Consider the following 18,552-nt stretch of genomic DNA (forward strand, 5'->3'; position numbering starts at 1 on the left):
AAGTAAACGAAACAGAAGCACTGTCCTGGCTGATCCCAGAGAGCTGCCCTAGGTCCAGGGGAGGGCCAGGAGAATTGGACCAGACTCCAGGACCAGGGGTTCCCAATGGGAATGGGCTTCTGGGAAGACTCTGGAGGAGGTACCCTCCCCCCCAGCTACATAACAGATGAGAACTTTTGGGGAATGAGAAACGCATTCCAGGAAGGGAAGTGTCAGCAAAGGCGTGGAGATAAGATCCTACAAAATGAGTAGTCTGGAGGCCACCAGAAATTTCGGAGTCTGAAGTGAGCACTGGAAAGCAGACCCTACCTTTGGAGGTACAGGTGGAGGTAGCCCTAAGGTCAGCCTTCTGCCAGGCCTGGCAGATGCCAAGGTGGGTTACAGACTGGACTAGAGGGGGGAGAGGGCTGAATATGGGGCCAAAAGTGAAGCTGTAGCCTCATGTGGGCATGGAGAGGAGACAGGGAGGTACGGGTTGGAAACCTGGGAAAGAGACAAGTTCCCCACTACACGTGAGTGATGGGTGAGGAAGAGTGACCCCAAGAGATGGTGGGGAACAATGAGGCTCTCCCCTGACAAGGAGATTGGAGGAAGAGCAGGTCTAGGGGGAGACAAGGCTCACTTTGACCCCAGGCAGGGTAAAGAGACTGCAGATGTCCAGAGGTAAAGTCATGGACATATTATACACTTCAGCCGGAGGTGATGCACTGAACCAGAGCAAGTATGAGGAAAAGGAGAGTGAGTAGAGGACAGAGCACAAGTCGCATTGGTGTTCCAGGGGACACCCAGAGAGCAGGAACCCATAGAGGAGATGGGAGGAATAATTTCAAAGGTCTAATGGGGCTAAGTGTGAGGGTGGCCCCAGAAGTGAGAGGCAGTATGTTCACCGGAATCCTTTGGAGTTCCAGAAGCCAGCCTGCGGTGACTGAGGTATGAAATCAGGGAAGGACAGGAAGACTGCCAGGGTGGGTCTGGAGTCTGAGATGAAGACAGATGGGACCACAGCTTGAGAGAAGAGAGCAGAAAGAGCACCTTCAGGGTGGAGAAAGGAGCTGCAGGGGTGAAGGGGAGAAGGCCAGGGGCAAGGTGGGGTGCTGGCCAGGACTGAGAGGACAGGACATTTCCCCTGTCTTCAGAGATAGAGGAACCAGCATCTCAAAATATACCCAGAGTAAGTCAGAAGCATTCCCACTGGAAAATTCTAGAGGAGGGGAGTGACAAGAAAAGAGGAGGCCCCAAAAGCTTTGGTGTGCAGGGTCTTCTGGTGGCCTCCCAAGAAGTGTTTGCTTTCTAGGAGATCCTGTTTCCCCTGAGCGTACAAACTTCTGCCTGCTCCTTTATGGCTATATTCCCAGAACCTAAAACAGAGCCAAACACAATAGGTTCTAAGTAAATAAAAGTGGAGGGAATTGGAGAGAAATAAGAACCTAAGAGACTGGTTAAAGAACTGATAGAGATAATGGAAGACCTTCCAAGCTTCGACCCAATGGAAGATATTTCAAAAGAAAAGCCAAACTCACTTGCCTGCTACACAATCTGATCACAGACATCTTAAACAAAAAACAGTGGAGGAAACGTTTGCAACAAACTTGAGAGCAAGTGGCAAATAGTATATAAAAAAATTCGTACAAGGGGTTCCTGGGTGGCTCAGTCCGTTAAGCGTCTGCCTTTGGCTCAGGTTGTGATCTTGGGTTCCTAGAATCCAGACCCCATCAGGCTTCTCTGATCAGTAGGAAGTCTCTCTCTCCCTCTGCCCTTCCTCCCTGCTTGTGCTCTCTCTCTCTCTCTCTCACAAATAAATAAATAAAATTAAAAAAAAAATTCATACAGGGGCACCTGGGTGGCTAAGTCATTGAGCATCTGCCTTTGGCTCAGGTCATGATCCTAGGGTCCTGGAATTGAGCCCCACATTGGGCTCCTTGCCCAGTAGGAAGCCTGCTTCTCCCTCTCCCTTTCCCCCTGCTTGTGTTCCTGCTCTTGTTGTCTCCCTCTCTCTCTCTGTCAAGTAAAAAAATAAAAATCTTTTTAAAAGGGGCACCTGGGTGGCTCAGTGGGTTAAAGCCTCTGTGTTTGGCTCAGGTCGTAATTCCAGGGTAACTGGGATCAAGCCCCACATCGGGCTTTCTGCTCAGCAGGGAGCCTGCTTCCCTTCCTCTCTGCCTGCCTCTCTGTCTACTTGTAATCTCTGTCAAATAAATAAATAAATAAAATCTTTAAAAAAATAAAATAAAAATTCATACAAAACAATTAAAAAGATACTAGGATTCCGGGGCGCCTGGGTGGCTCAGTGGGTTGAGCCGCTGCCTTCGGCTCGGGTCATGATCTCAGGGTCCTGGGATCAAGTCCCGCATTGGGCTCTCTGCTCATCAGGGAGCCTGCTTCCTCCTCTCTCTCTCTGCCTGCCTCTCTGCCTCCTTGTGATCTCTCTCTGTCAAATAAATAAATAAAATCTTTAAAAAAAAAAAAGATACTAGGATTCCAACAGATAAGTAGAAATGGACATGAATGGATAATACTCAGAAAAGAATATACAAAATATTTAATCCTAAGAGAATCATCAACATCAGTGAAAGTAAAAAAAAAATCAGTGAATATTTTTACAACATATATCACAGACAAAATATTATTATCCAGCACAAGCAGGGAGGAAGGGCAGAGGGAGAGAGAGAAGACTTCCTACTGAAGCCTGATGGGGTCTGGATTCTAGGAACCTAAGATCATGATCACTTCTAAAAATTGATAATTAGTCGATGGTTAAATATCTGGTAAAAGATACTTATTAGAAACTCACAGAAAAGGAAGTCCCAGTGGATATAAACAAAGGAAGTCAAGTTCAATCTCATTAATCATCTGGAAATGCAAATAATACACCACATTTTCATACCTTGTTAAAGAAAAACTCATTCTGAGACCTGTTAAAACAGGAAGGAAGACCATTCAGGAAGCCTATTGTAACAGGGGTATGTCAGTAGGGTGAGAGATCGGGCTTAACCCTGAATACAACAAAGACAGCTGGGGATTTATAGCTAAAGAGCAACTGAGGTGGTCAGCAGATGTAAGATTACTAACACTAGACATCAGAGAAGGGGGATTCTTGCTAAACTGTCCTAACGGGGTTATCAGAGCTGCGGGCTGAAGAACTTGACTAGATTCCAAAGGTGGGGGGGTGCTCCCTGAACTGATTTAATAGATTTATTTTTGTTGTTGTTGTTGTTAAAGATTTTATTTATTTATTTGACCAAGGCAGTCACAGTGAGAGAGGGAATGAACAAGCAGAAAGAGAAGCAGGCTCCCTACAGAGTAGGGCTTAGTGACTGGGCCTTCTAAGGAATAGAATGTGGCAGAAGAAAAAGCCTGTGCTTTTGAAGGCCAGGTCATAAACGGTGTTGCAGCTTCTGTCTTGCTCAGTCTGTAGGAAGTGAGCCACCATGTCACAGAAGCAGCCCTAAGGAGAGACCTCCATGGAACTGAGACCAGGCCAGAACGGACTTGCCAGCCAGGCATGAGCTGCATGGGAGGCAGACCCTTCAGTCTTAGCTAGGCCATAGTCTTCTGAAGTCCCAATCTGCCTGGAACCTTGAGAGACATTGAGCCAAGATCTGGCTAAACCTCTGCTGAATTCCTGACCCATAAAAAACAGTGAAAGATAACAAATGTTGATTAGTGTCTTTTTAAGCTGCTTGGCTGTGGAGTCATTTGCTATGCAACATCATTAGATAACTAATACCCTAAAACAACTGGCAGTAGCTATTAACACTTATTTATTTTCTACATAAGATAGAAAATAAAGCCCCAATGATTTTATTTTATTTTTCCCCCAATGATTTTATTTATTTATTTATTTAAAGCCCAATCTCCTGCAGAGCAGGAAGACCAATGTGGGGCTCCATCCTAGGACCCTGCTATCAGGACATGAGCTGAAAGCACATGCTTAACAGCCGAGCCAGCCAGGTGCCCCTACAATTTTCTTAATAACATTTTCTTTTCCCTAGCCTACTTTGTTATAAAAATAATGTATATAATAAGTATAACATGCAAAATATGTTTATTGACTGATTGCTTTATTGGTAAGAGCCCCAGTCCACCCTAGGCTTTCAGTAGTTACTCAAAAATTATATGTGGATTTTCAATAGTGTAGGAGTTGGCACCTCTGCCCCCTGAGTTGTTCAAGGGTGCACTGAATAAACATCCTGCCTTTGACCTCCTCAATTCCATTCTCATACACACATAATCAACAATAATTTCTTAATATCACCAAGTAGTCAAGTGATCATGTTTCCCAATTATCCTACACATGTCCTTCTTTGTTGCTTCTTTGGGTGTTTGTTTTTTAATATCTAATATATTTTTTTAAGTAGGTTCCACACCCAGCATCTAGCCCAACATGGGGCTTTAACTCACAACCCTGAGATCAAGACCTGAGCTGAGATCAAGAGTTGGATGCTTAAATGCCCACAATAGCCAAACTATGGAAAGAACCTAGATGTCCATCAACGGATGGATAAAGAAGACGTGGTATATATGTACAATGGAATACTATGCAGCCATCAAAAGAAATGAAATCTTGCCATTTGTAATGATGTGGATGGAACTTAGAGGGTATTATGCTGAGCGAAATAAGTCAATCAGTGAAAGACAATTATCATATGATCTCCTGATACGAGGAATTTGAGAGGCAATGTGGGGGTTTTAGGGGGTAGGGAAGGAAAAAATGAAACAAGATGGGATCGGGAGGGAGACAAACTATAAAGGACCCTTAATCTTAAGAAACAAACTGAGGGATGCCATGGGGAGAGGGCTAGGGAGAGGGTGGTTGGGTTATGGACTTTGGGGAGGGTATGTGCTATGGTGAGTGCTGTGCAGTGTGTAAGCCTGACGATTCACAGACCTGTACCCTGGGCTAATAATACATTATATGTTAATTTAAAAAAAAGAGTCGGATGCTTAACCAACTGAGCCACCCAGGTACCCCTTAGCTTTTGTTCTAGTTTTTGTTTTGTTGTTGTTGCTTTAAAGTTTATTTGAATCAAGATCCAAACAAGGACCTCACACTGCATACAGTTGGGATACCTTGAAAGTCTCTTTCAATCGCTGGGTTCCCTTCCATCTCGTATTTTCCTTCTTGTTGAAGAAACCAATTCCTTTGATCTGTAGATTCATCCAGACTGAGTTATGTAGTCTATAATGTGATTATCGCTGGTGGGTATGTAAGGTACTCCCTTCTTAGAAAAAAGGTAAAAAATTGTAAAAAATGATGAGATGGGCCCTTAAGGAAAATTTCATACTTCAAGGGGGTACTATGCATTGATTAGAATACACTCTTCTCATCTATCAGATTCCAGTCTTTCCTTGCCCTCGCTGATTTACAATGTAGATAATAGCAATGCAAAATAATTCTTGTCTGTAGACATGCAAATCATGCTGGAGGGAGATTGAACTGATTTCCCTCCCCCACTGTAGGAGAGGCCAGTTTTGTCTCATTTACATATTCATTATAATATTCCCCAATACTAAAAGCTGGTAAGATCTTACCAGCCTGCTTGCTTGCTTTTAAGCTTTATTTATTTATTTGAGTGGGAGAGAGAGAGCATGAGCAGGAAAAGCAAAGGGAGAGGGAGAGAGAATCTCAAGCAGACTCTGCAGAGCATGGAGCCCGAAATGGGATTTGATCTCATGACCCTGAGGTTAGAGCCCTGAGATCACAACCTGAGCCAAAACCAAGAGTCAGACACTTAACAAATTGCACTACCCAGGCACCCTGTTTCCAGCTTTCTAACCAGTGAGTTAGTATCTGCATGAAAGCTATGATTATACCTATTTTTATTTTATTTTTTAAAGATTTTATTTATTTATTTGATTGGCTCAGGTTATGATCTCAGGGTCTTAAGAGAGAGAGAGAGAGAGAGAGAGAGAGAGCGCGCGCATGCGCACAGGCAGGGGGAGTGGCAGGCAGAGGGAGAAGCTGGCTCCCCACTGAGCAAGTAGCTGGATGTGGGGCTCGATCCCAGGACCTAGGATCATGACCCGAGCCGAAGGCAGAGGCTTTAACCCACTGAGCCACCCAAGCGCCCCATACTCTTTTTTTTTTTTTTCAAAAAAGATTTTATTTATCCATTTGACACACAGAGAGAGAACTCAGAAGTAGGCAGGGAGACAGGCCGAAAGAAGGCGGAAGCAGGCTCTCCGCTGAGCAGAGCCTGATGCGGGGCTCTATCCCCGGACACCGGGATCATGACCTGAGCCAAAGGCGGAGGCCCAACCCACTGAGCCACCCAGGCACCCCTGATTATACCCATTTAAAAAAATATTTTACTTGGGGCGCCTGGGTGGCTCAGTGGATTAAGCCGCTGCCTTCGGCTCAGGTCATGATCTCAGGGTCCTGGGATCGAGTCCCGCATCGGGCTCTCTGCTCGGCAGGGAGCCTGCTTCCCTCTCTCTCTCTGCCTGCCTCTCCATCTACTTGTGATTTCTCTCTGTCAAATAAATAAATAAAATCTTAAAAAAATATATTTTACTTATTTATTTGAGAGAAAGAGAGAGAGCACGTGTGTGTGTGCTTGGGAGTTGAGAGGAGCAGCATAGGGAGAGGGACAAGCCAACTGCACTGAGCACTGAGCTAGTTGTTGGGCTCCATCTCACAACCCTGAGATCATGACCTGAGGTGAAACCAAGAATCAGCTGCCTAACTGGTGGTTAGGTGAGCCAATTCTACCTATTAAGGAAAAACCCTTTAATCTGTATAATGGGTGGAATTCTATCAAATGTCTGAGCTTTCAAAAGTATGTCCCTGGGACCCAGGACCCAGGACCCATGTCTAATGCCTAGGCTGAAGAAATCTTCTGCAACACTAGCAGAAATCTGTGCACAAACATGTTTGTTACACCTTATCTGTAACAAGAAATCAAACATTCAGAATATAAATGTCTAAGAACAAGGGAATGCATAAGATAAGACAGATTTCATAGATCAGTATATAATACTTTTATTAAAAGTGTATTTTAGGGGCCCCTCGGTAGCTCAGTTGGTTAAGTGTCTGACCCTCGATTTTTGGCTCAGGTTATGATCTCAGGGTCTTGAAATCAAGTCAGACTCTGCACCCAGCATAGAGTCTACTTAAGATTCTCTCTCTCTCCTTCTGCCTCTGCCTCCATACCCTGCTTGGGCTCTCTCCATCTCTCTTAATAAATAATTTTTTTTAAATTGTATTTTACACAGGTTGCAATTGGTCCTATATAGATTTGTCCATGGTTTTATAATCTAAATTATAATTAAAATTCCCATTGCTAACGGGTTCTCAGTACTTGGGGATATGCTTATGCTATGATGTTAGGTTTACAGTACAGGATCAAATGGCATCTACACCATAACTTGTATTTTTTAAACTAAGGGGAGTAAGGAGAAAAGGATAATTTATTAAAATATAAACAATGGATGTCTCTGAATGATGGGATTTATAATGTTTGTCCTTTCTCAAGTTTCCATGTATTACTTTTAAACTTTTTAAGGATTTTATTTATTTATTTGAGACAGAGAGATACAGAGAGAGAGAGAGAGAGAGAGCGTGTGCACATGAGCAGGGGGAGAAGCAGAGGAAGAGGGAGAAGCAGACTCCCTGCTGAGCCAGAAACCTGATGTGGGGCTCGATTCCAGGATGCTGGGTTCACGACCTGAGCCCAGGGCAGATGCTTAACAATCTGAGCCACCCAGTCACCCCCATGTATTGCTTTTAGAAGAAATAATCACTGCTGCTGCCCATGCAGCATCCCCTCTGCCTCCATCCACACTCAGAAACAATTGCACACTCTAGGCTAAACACAGTAGAAGGGTTACATTGGGCAGGTGCTAGGGTGGAAAGATGGGCAGGTAAGCACCATGCCTGGAGTGAGTACCAAAGCAAGGAGGGGAATTGGAGGGGACTTCAAGTACAACTGAAGGGAGACAGAGGCTTAAAGAGCATGTGCAAGGCTCCCTAGAGGGAAGGAAGTTTCATCTGCCTCAGAAGCTTCCAGCTCCCAGCTCCCAACTCCTGCAGAGCTCAGGATGGTATTCACAAAGTGTGACTAGTGACAGGATCCAGCAATGACAAGGTACTGTGCAGGAACCAGGAGGGCAGAAACTTAACCATCCTCAAGTGATATGGGATACGGGTCAAGCTTGGGCATAGCTTCAGCATCCTTCATCATTCTCCCTCAGGGTCTAAACCTACCCACTTTCACACTGGGGGTCCCAGAGGGTCTGCAGGGTTTGAGAGAGTGCAGATCCATTTCAGGACCCACCCCGTTGGACTTCTTGTTTCCGGGAGGTTAGGAGGTCTGTGGCTATCTCTACATCCTCTCCTTCCCTCGTCACCCATCCAGATTCTAACTGAAGACCTTTGCCCTGGGAGTCACCACTTCTGGGCCAAAAACAAAGGGACAAGTAGAGATAGAGCTCTGGAGCAAATATCAAAGGGATATCCCTTAATTTTATCGCAATGACAAATTCTTGACAGTCAATCTCCTGGCCTCTGTCTGTCTATGAATCTGTGTGTTTATGGCTCTATCAGCTTTCCAAAACCAGAGTGCAGATGGGGAAGAGATGTCCTGGGGACTCTATTCACATGCTCAGTGGGTTGGACATGATACAAAGTCCACCTTTTTCTTCCAGAGCCTCAGGGAATCTCATTTGCCCGAGGGTGTGACAACGAGGACTGGTTTTGCCGATGAGGTTGTGGGACCAATATTTTCCTAAATTGATGAGCAGAATGTGTAGGGCCAAGGATCTAAATAATAAAATGCATCTGAAGCCGATATACAATATAGGATACACTATAGTCACAGCATTGGAAAGGTACTTAGAAAAGTATTTAGATGTCAACCTAAAAATAGGCAAGCTGGCTCAGTCGGTGGACCATGTGACTCTTGTTCTCATGGTCATGAGTTCAAGCTGTATGTTGGGTGTGCAGCCCACTTTAAAAAAAAAAGTTAAAAATGTGCAAGAGAGTGGTTATGGTTGTACAATCTTATGAATATATTAATAATACTAAGTAACAAACAGTAAATTGTTTACTGTAAAAAGGTGAATTATATCTCAGGTTTTTTTTTTTTTTTTTAACATGCAAGAGGGATATAGATAGGGTGATCAATCATGTCAGTTGGCCTGGGATTCCAGGGGATTGCAGGGATGCAGGACTTCCAGAGCTAAAACCCAGAGAGTCCCATGGAAACCAGAACAAGTGGATCATCCAAAATACAGAGTTTTTAAAAATTATTTTTAGGAGCTTGAACAGAAAAGTTTGAAGATGTGAAAAGCTCTTCTAGCAATACAAGACCTGAAACGCTGTGGGCAAGAGGGGCCCCTCTGGGAAACCTGCTCACATTCTCTCTCCCTGTACTCCAACCCGCCCCACCCCAAGCTCCTGTCTGGGATACTGAGCCACTGGGTGTTCACAGCCTACCCTGGGCTTGGCATTTACAGGCATCAGTAGATGTCAGTTCACACTCTCTGAGCCCATGTTGGCGATTGCCTACATGGCACTTGTGTACCATTGGTGCTTAGGATTTTTGCCACCTACCCCTCACCCCAAACCAGACAAGGCCACATAGATTCCATCCAGCAGAACTCTTATCCTCCTAAAATTATCCTCAGGCTCCCCTACCCCTTTGCATCCCACCTCCAGCTCACTTGCCTCCATCCAACAAGTTTGTGTGCCGTCTGGCCTCCATTGAGGACCTGGACTTTGTTCAAACAGGACATGGCTTTTGGGCCAAGCAAGACTGCCCATGTCCGGAATTTAATAAATGTGGCTTAGGCTTCTTATATCACCACACCCTACAAAATACAGTGGGATATGAGATTCCAAAAGTCTAGTGGAGAGAAGCAGTGAAAAAAGTCTATCTGGTCACGTTTTGGATGTGACGCTGTAAGGTAGTGGCGGGAAAGCGGAGCCTGGATCATGTTGGCACAGTACTTGGCCCACAGTAGGTGCTGAGAAATAGTTAATATATAAACAATCTCTCCATGGCATCCGCTGAAGATTGCTAGCAGCTTGGCCGAAGGGTGCAGATCTCATGGAGTTGGTAAGGCTAGCACACAATAGGGTCACACGAAATTCGGGTGGCCAGCGTGGGCCTACTATGGGCAGTATCAGGAATACTACGAAGCCATGGCTCTCCCACACCCGTTCTGGTCAGCCCCGAGTCCCCATCCCCCGCGGCATGAGCGCTGGGAGAAGGGCCAGGGCTCGGGATACTCCCTAGGGGGCTACCGAAAAGTCTCCTCGTGGGGCCCGGAAACTCCATATCCCACGGGCCAGTGCGCAGGACGCCATTTCCCACAATTCCTGCTCGGCTTCCGGCGCGGCGGCGGAGCCTCCGACGGCTTCCGGGTTTGGGCCTGGCGCTGCGGTAGAGGCGGCGGCGGCGGCAGAACGGGACGCGGGCGGAGCGGAGCGACCGGCATGGACGTTTCGGGCCAGGAGACCGACTGGCGGAGCGCCGCCTTCCGGCAGAAGTTGGTCAGTCAAATGTAAGTAGGGGCCGGGCTAGAGGGCAAAATCTCTGGACCTTCCCCCCTCAGCCCTTCCGCGCGCGGAGGGCGAGGCCGGGGTCGGACCCGCGGGAGACCTAGGGCGATCGGACCCACTAGGGCCTGGGGGCGCCGAGAGGCCGAAGGCTCCCGGGACTCTTGTGAGTCCCAGGGCGCCGCTGAGCCCTTGGCTGTCCCTTCCGTTCCTGGCTGATACAGACTGTTCGTTAGCTTTCCCGGGGCCGAACTCTGCAAACCAGCGAACCCTGGCTTATGAGTCATCGTCCTGAGCGTTCTCATTCGTCATTTGTGTGCTTTGGTTGCAGACTTTCCCCTGCTTTGAATCACACTGAATTCGAAAAAGGAAAGGGGCAGCCCGTGGCGGCTTTAGCAGATGTGGATGTTTTGTGATTCGTCTTTGGGAAAAGCGCATCAGAGTGAGAAAAAGAGATTGCAGGGGGATGGATGGAAGATGAGGTTGGTAGGCTAGGTACTTGGAACTGTGGGCGGTGGGGGATGGAGAATCAACGGGTATCCTGCCTCCCCCGCCCCCCAGTCCAGCCCCAGTGTGGATTTTGCGAAGGGTGGCAGGAAGAGGCTGTCAGGAAGCGACCGTCCGTTGGGAGGAGGGAGTGAAAAGCTGGTGTTAATACCTCTTCCCCGCAGTTTAAGCTGCTGAACCCCTCAATGCAGGGGGTGCCGGTGCGCTCTAAGCTTCACCTCGTGGAACTCCAGCTCCTCGCCACCCACTGCTTGTTTCATTTAGCAGTCTTTTACTGAGCGCTAGCCACCAATTTTGAGAGAGTCTCTGCCCTCAGGAACCGCACTACCATAAAGAAGCAGTTACAGTATAGTCTTTCTCCAAGAAAAAACTGACAGTTTTCTTGAGCAGGGCAGAAGGAGCCTTCTGGAGTAGTAGGTGGCTAATAGGTTGAGCCTTAAAAAGACAAGTAGGAGTGTGAGAGGCCATCATTCCAAGCTGAGTAGTAGGGAAGTTTGAGCTCTCATTGCACTGGAGGACATTGCTATAGGCTGAATTCTGGGGATTGAGGAAAAAGGAGGTTCAGGAGATGGTAATGGAATGAGGGTGAGCAGGTGCTGACTTGTTAGTGGTGGGAGTGCTGTGCTGAGGATTTGGCATGTTGCCTGCTTTGAGGTAGTGAAATGCCAGAGTTGGGAAGATTCCCGGAGTCCTTGGAGATGGATCAAGAACAGGAGAGAGGCCAGTTAGGCCATTGTGAGTTTTGAACTCTTGGGGTTTCATTTTTCATCCCTGTGTTCCTACTGCTAGTTCACTGCCTGTTGCATTGGTCCATAAAATGGTTGTGGAATGACCTAGTCGGCAAGAGATTATAAAGGCCTGCACTAGACAGTGGTGGAAACTGAAAGAGGAAGACCACTCCAGAGAAAGGGGAGAGCAAGCATAGAGAGTCCTTGATGACTAAACTAGATGCCGGGGGTGGAGTGCAGCAGCGTGGAAGGAAGGAAGTGGGATGGAATGCTGGGAAGCTTCTTAGTACAGTGGAAGGCGTGGGGACTGTAGAGTTGGTGGCTCTGGGCACTGATGTGGAATAGTCTGGGGACAATTCTGCAGATATTGCAGAATCAGTGAACATTGCGTTTGGGTTTTTTCGGAGGGGGGTTTGATCCCCTGGAATTGTCTATAGATGAAATCTTTTTTTTTTTTTTTTGAAGGTTTTATTTATTTATTTGAGAGAGTGAGAGAGTGAGCACAAGCAGGTAAAGGGGCAGAAGGAGAAGGAGAAGCAGGATCCCAGCTGAGCAGCAAGCTTGACTCAGAGCTTGATCCCAGGACCCCGGGATCATGACCTGAGCCAAAGGCAGATACCCAACCAGCTGATACACCCACCCATGTGCCTCCATAGATGAAATCTTGAGGTATAGCCCATTTCAGGGCTCCACAAGAAAAGCCTTCAGGGCAAAGATTCTTCTTTGGGTTTGGGGAGACCAAAGAACCAGAAGAATAAGTTGCCATCAGAGGAAATTGGGGAGGGGGGATTTCAGAGGGCAGGAGGGCAATTGAAGAGTCTCTGGGTGTCAAGGACTGACTGGATACTTCATAATTCAGCTTCTCTCTGCTTTGGGGCAAGCTAGATTCTTTCCTTTATTTGCCAGATTGCTGCTTGTGTATTAGTTTTTCTCTTGCTGCCGTAACAAATGACCACAAATATAGTAGCTTAAAGCAACACAGGTTTATTACCTGGAAGTTTCTGTAGATGCAGGGTCTAGGTAGACTCAGCTGAGTCTTCTACTTAGGGTCTTAGAGGACTGAAATCAAGATGTTGGTTAGGTGTACATTTCTTCCTAGAGGCTCTGTAGTAGAATTTGCTTTCAAGGCTGTGCAGGTTGTTGGCCAAATTCAGTCCATGCGGTTGTAGGACTGAAGTGTTTTTGTACCTTACTAACTCTTTGTCAACCAGTGCCCCGTCTTTGTTCCTAGAGACAGCCTGCATTTGGTCTCACACTTTCTATGTGGCCCCCTCCATCAGGGTGGGTTCTTTGGCTATATCTTTCTGACATCAGCCAAGAAAATTCTCTAGTAAAGACTCAGGTTAGATTGGGTCCACTCAGATAATCCAGGATGATTTTCCTGTTTTAAAGTCTGTAACTTTTATTCTATCTGAAAAGTCCCTTCTGCCATATAATGTAGCATGTGCCTGGGTTCGTGGGATTAGGGCATGGACATCTTTGGGGAGACCTTCTGCTACCCCTGCTGGGATAAGCAGTTTCAGAGATTGTCTGCCTGACATGATGTGGTGTTCTCAGTTCTCAGATTTGTCTGTTTTCTCTCCAGGGTTCACTTTGAAAGTCTTGATTCTTGGTGCTTTGATTTGTTTTGTGCACAGGTTTAATTCTAACTTCCCTGATATTTATGTTGTTGTTTGAAGGTGGGGTCTTGGGAAATGTTTTGAACCCAAGTAATTTGTATAGGTAAGGGAGTAAAGAAAGCATAGTGAAGCACTGGAGAGTTTCAACAAAAGGAGAAGCATCTGATAGCTGGTTCACTGTCTCCACCTGGCTCTTGAGTATCTATCAAGAGAGAACAGTGCTTGGGATTGCAGGCCCAATCCTCTAGCCTCTTGGCTACCATGAGAAAAAGCAGTTTTTATTTGGAGCTGGTTAGGAGAGACCTCGAGGGGACTCTGTATAGCCTCCTTCTTAGCCCTCCTCTACCTGCCCCTCATCTGGACCCATCCTGGACTGCTGCCTCCCCCTCGCTCACTGCTGCCCTGCTGAAAGCCTGCTGGTGGCTTCTCTTAGCATTAGAACAAGACTCCAGATGGCCTACCTTCCCAGTCCCTCACCGTGGCCTGGCCTAGCCACCTCTTCTCAAACCCCCAGTTTGCTCCTGGCTTCTTGAACGTTCCAAATTTGTTTGTTTGTTTGTTCTTTCTTCCCCCCTGCCTTTTCTTTACGCAAGTTATCATCAAGTATTTAGGGTTCTCAACAATGGGTAGACTTCCCTCCACTACATTTATCACCAGTTTCTCTTCCTTTGCTTTAGATGTCTGCTTAAATAACAAATACTCCAGATCCTTCTCAGACTACCTTGACTAAAGTGGGTCACCCCCTCTGATATGTTAGATCTCAGCCCCTTGTAGTTTCTCGTAGGACCCTAGTCCCAGAAGCGTGTCACCATGCATATGAAACACTTGTCAAAGTGTGTAAGAGGAAGTCTTTTCCTGAGGGCTGTGTGTGCCACCTCTTGTGCTACAGTGGTCTTCTTTACCTGTGCCAGCGTGCATTGTGAAGCTCTGGAAACCCCATTTTCTCCCCTTGTTAGCCAAGTGACCATGGGCAGGACGCCTAACCTTTCTGGATCATCTTTGTCATCTGTGAAATGGCTGGAGTCCAGCTCACATGGGAAGGTGTCACAGGGAAGGGGTGTGTGTGTGTATGTGTGTGTGTGCGCACGCGTGCATGAGAGAGAGAGAGATGAAAAGATCTTCACCTGAGCCCTAGCAAATACCTCCTTCTTAAATTCTTGTAGGAGTAGGAGCCTTGGAAGGTGAAGGCGATACCCCCAAGCCTGGTTAGAGGACTTGATGACACTTGAAGGAGGCCGTGGGGAGGGTAGTTGTGACAGTGTTGGTGAGTTCAGACCATCTCTTCATTGACCATCCATTCTCCCCGCAGTACTGCAGGAGAAGCCCCCCGTTGGGCCTTCCTGGGGGGGATTGTTGGGTTAGTGTTGAACACGTGTCTGGTCTATAGGATCCTGGAGAGCAAGCGTGTATCTGTAGTAGCTGGCACTGCACCTGACATAGAGTGGGAAAGCAGTGAATGAATGAAAGGACTTCGTCAATCCATTCTTCCCATTCTTTTATATGTTTCTGCCATCTTATTCTTGAGACTTTTATGCCTCCCACCTCTCAGTACAGCAGATTGCACATATAGACTTGAAATAAATAAATGTCTGTTGGGCTGAACAGATTGCAAGGGGGAGGATATCCGGGGGATGGAGGGTGGAAGGGCAGTGTGGATTAAGACTCTACCAAGTTCCAGGAGATCAGGAAGCATGGAGCAGAGTCAGGGCAGGCAGGTTAGCCACCCCTTCTGGTGAAGCCCGCAAAGATGTGAGCTCCAGGTTGGGACCTAGGAGATGCCGAGCTCTCTGCCTGGACTATAAGGAGAAGACTGAGTGCCTTTATCTAGAAACATAATGAAACAAAGCAAAAAACAACAACAACAAAAAAACCCATAAGGAAAAAGAACAGGTAACTGAACAGCAACTTCCAAGGGCCAGGAGAGGCCTTAGGACAGAGGGGAGCCTGAAACTTGCATGTCTAGATTCTGTCTGCCTGTGGGTTATGTTCTTTTTTTTTTTTTTTTTTTTTAAGATTTTATTTATTTGAGAGAGAGACAGAGCACAAGCAGGGGGAGGAGCAGAGGGGGAGGGAGACTTGGACTCCCTTCTGAGCAGGGATCCTGACATGGGATCGATCTTGGGACCCAGGATCATGACCTGAGCCCAAAGCAGACACTTAACCGACTGAGCCACACAGGTACCCTGTGTGGGTTATGTTCTGTCCTCCAAGCAGATGTGAGGGAGTCTTGGCTGAGCCTTTTCTGTGGCTTATTCCACTCAGGCCTCCCAATGGCCCTGTGCCCTGCTAGTGTGATTCTGGCCCTTGTTTTCCAGTGCGGACTCCTGAGCCGCACTGCTTGTTTCATAGCCTGATTGGTAATTAAACAACTGGGCTGGCTTGCAGCCTTCTGTGTATAATCCACCCCTATACGTCCATTCCCTGAGGCCAGGGGCCCATCTCTCTGACCACCTTCAAGCCTTAGTGCCCCTGATGGCAATCAGGAAGTGATTGTGGAGCCATTGACTTTAGAGTCCTGAACCTCGGCCCTACTGCCTCTTGACCAGAAGTGACAGTGACCTGAGGGGATGTGGGCCCTCATCTGCTCAGGGGTCAGAACTTTCTCCACAGCAGCAACGACAGCAGCTGACATGAACCCCCGCCGCAGACGTTGACCTGTGTTATGTGTTAGCTCATTGACTTCCCATTTGCGCTGTCACTCAATGTATTTGTTACTCCCATTTTTAAGATGAAGAAACTGAGGTGTAGAGGAGAGGTCACTGTTACTATAGTCATACCCTGCTTGTTAGAAATGAATGCATGCTGAACCCCAGCAGGACAAGAGAGGCAAACTGCCTTTTAATTTTAGAAAGAGAGGTAGTACCTTTTAGAAGTAGAGGGAAATGGCAACTGGACATTAACCCAGGCCAAGTGCCAGTGGGCATCCTTCTGGCAATTTGAGCAACTCCGTGTGGGTGAGGGGGACCCAGACAGTGGCAGAAGAGCCAGCCAGCAAGCCTCCGATGATCTTTGGCTTCCGCATAGCCGCACAGCCGATAGAGAGCCTCCTGACCTCACCAGCTCCCTTTTGTAAGAGACCCCACCCACCTACCACACCTGCGGCCGTTATAGCATTCCTCACCGGAAGTCTTCCAACTCTTACTGCCGCTTGTAACAGGGTGGCTGTGGTTAGTCCAGGCTCTGTGTGGGGCATTCCCTGGTGGTCACATAATCATCTCCCTGTCACTGTCACTTTAAAGCATTCCTCAGGGCAATAATGTTGATTACATACCAGAGGGTACATTTTTTAAGGAATGTAATGAATTTTAAAAAAATTCAAAATGGAAAATTTGAATCCTAAAACCAAGTAGAGTAGTTGTTTTTTTTTTTTTTAAGATTTTATTTATTTATTTGACAGACAGATCACAAGTAGGCAGAGAAGCTGGCAGAGAGAGAGGAGGAAGCAGGCTCCCCGCTGAGCAGAGAGCCAGATGCAGGGCTTGATCCCAGGAACCTGGGATCATGATCTGAGCTGAAGGCAGAGGCTTTAACCCACTGAGCCACCCAGGTGCCCCCCAAGTAGAGTAGTTTAAAGACTCCATGCCCATGTATCCACATTCAGCTTCAAGCTATCAATTCTTGCTTCACGGACTCCACCTCCTGCCCCCAATTATGTTTTTGCTGGGAATGTTTGAGTGGCCGTCCACCGCCTGTGGGTTCCACTCTGAGCCTGATTCCTTCCTCCAGGGTCTGCAGCCCCTTGTACTAGCTGCGTGTGGATCCTCAGAAAAGCCCAGCTCTTCTTTGCCCTGGCTGTTCTGCATCCTGTTTGTTTCCTCGCCTGAGAGACCCATCCCTCCCATGGCTCAGCATTGCAGTCCCATCCCACTCACCTTTCCAGGACGCGAGGCCACCCGCCACCTCCCTCCTCTTCACACACATTCTGTGAAGAGTTACCATTTTGCACTTGAATTGTTTGAACACTCATTTCCCCCGGTCTGAATCCCTTGTGGGGAATCCTGCGTCGCAAGGAATGCTGTGGCAAGTGGATTCCCGAGCAGCTCCAGAGGCCTGTTCAGTCCCTGTGGTGATACTGGTTTAACCTAATGGGTGTTCACTTCAGAGTTGGAGAAAGTCTTTTTTTTTTTTTAAGAGTTTTTTTTCCTGGGCACCTGGGTGGCTCAGTGGGTTAGGCCTCTGCCTTCGGCTCAGGTCATGATCTCAGGGTCCTGGGATTGAATCCCGCATGGGCTCTCTGCTCAGCAGGGAGCCTGCTTCTTCCTCTTTCTCTCTCTGCCTGCCTGTCTGCTTGTGATCTCTCTCTCTGTGCCAAATAAATAAAATCGTTTTTTAAAAAAAGAATTTTTTTCCTTTTTTTTTAATAAGGTTTTTTTTTTTTTTTTTAAGATTTCATTTATTTGACAGACAGCAATCACAAGTAGGCAGAGAGGTAGGCAGAGAGGGGCAGGGAAGCAGGCTCCCCCCTGAGCAGCGAGCCTGTTGCAAGTCTCCATCCCAGGATCCTGGGATCATGATCTGAGCCGAAGGCAGAGACTTGAACCCACTGAGCCACCCAGGTGCCCCTATTTTAATAAGTTTTATTAATTTAAGTCATCTCTACACCCAACGTGGGGCTCAAACTTATGACCCTGAGGTCAAGAGTCCCATGCTCTTTTGACTGAGCCAGCTAGGCACCCTAAGATTTTATTTATTTATTCATTCATTTTGTGGAGCCCAGTGTGGGGCTTGAATTCACGACTCTGAGATCAAGACCTGAGCTGAGAGCAAGAGTCGGATGGACACTCAACCAGCTCAGCACCCAGGTGCCCCTTATTTTTAAGTAATCTCTACGCACAATGTGGGGCTCGAACTTACAACCCCAAGATCAAGAGTTGCATGCTTTTCTGCCTGATCCAGCCAGTTGGCCCCCCAAGTTGGAGAAAGTCTTAACACCATGGGAAGACACGGGCAAAATGACTCACAAGCTGCTGCGGGAGGCACGTAAATGAGGCCATTTTTCTGGAAGGCCATTTGGCAATACTGTTTATTCCAGTAAGCTTAAAATGTCTACTTCCTTAGGCATTTCCTCCAAGGCAACACTCAGAAGAGTGTTCAGAGCCTGTTGCAGTGAGGATGCTCATATTCACATCAAGTCAGGAGTGGGACAAGGGGGCATAAGCCAGCAATGGAGCTCGATTAGATTTGTTGTGGGAGCTGG

The 18,552-nt window shown here is 47.1% G+C and overlaps 1 protein-coding gene and 1 long non-coding RNA gene across 4 annotated transcripts in view; one reads left to right on the forward strand and one right to left on the reverse strand.

Moving 5' to 3' along the window:
- LOC309847414 overlaps positions 1-18,552 on the reverse strand; it is a 313,317-nt gene that overhangs the window by 223,714 nt on the left and 71,051 nt on the right. The gene's annotated exons all lie outside the window — the stretch shown is intronic.
- MED15 (mediator complex subunit 15) overlaps positions 9,744-18,552 on the forward strand; it is a 67,728-nt gene continuing 58,919 nt past the window's right edge. For all 3 annotated transcript variants that reach the window (XM_082697463.1, XM_082697460.1, XM_082697461.1), the window contains exon 1: positions 9,744-10,506. In XM_082697463.1, coding sequence (XP_082553589.1) covers positions 10,145-10,506 — 362 coding nt within the window. In that variant the 5' untranslated portion in view covers positions 9,744-10,144. The remainder of the gene's footprint in view (positions 10,507-18,552) is intronic.

The sequence above is a fragment of the Mustela nivalis genome (assembly GCF_964662115.1).
Source record: "Mustela nivalis genome assembly, chromosome: 14".
Lineage (NCBI taxonomy): Eukaryota > Metazoa > Chordata > Mammalia > Carnivora > Mustelidae > Mustela > Mustela nivalis.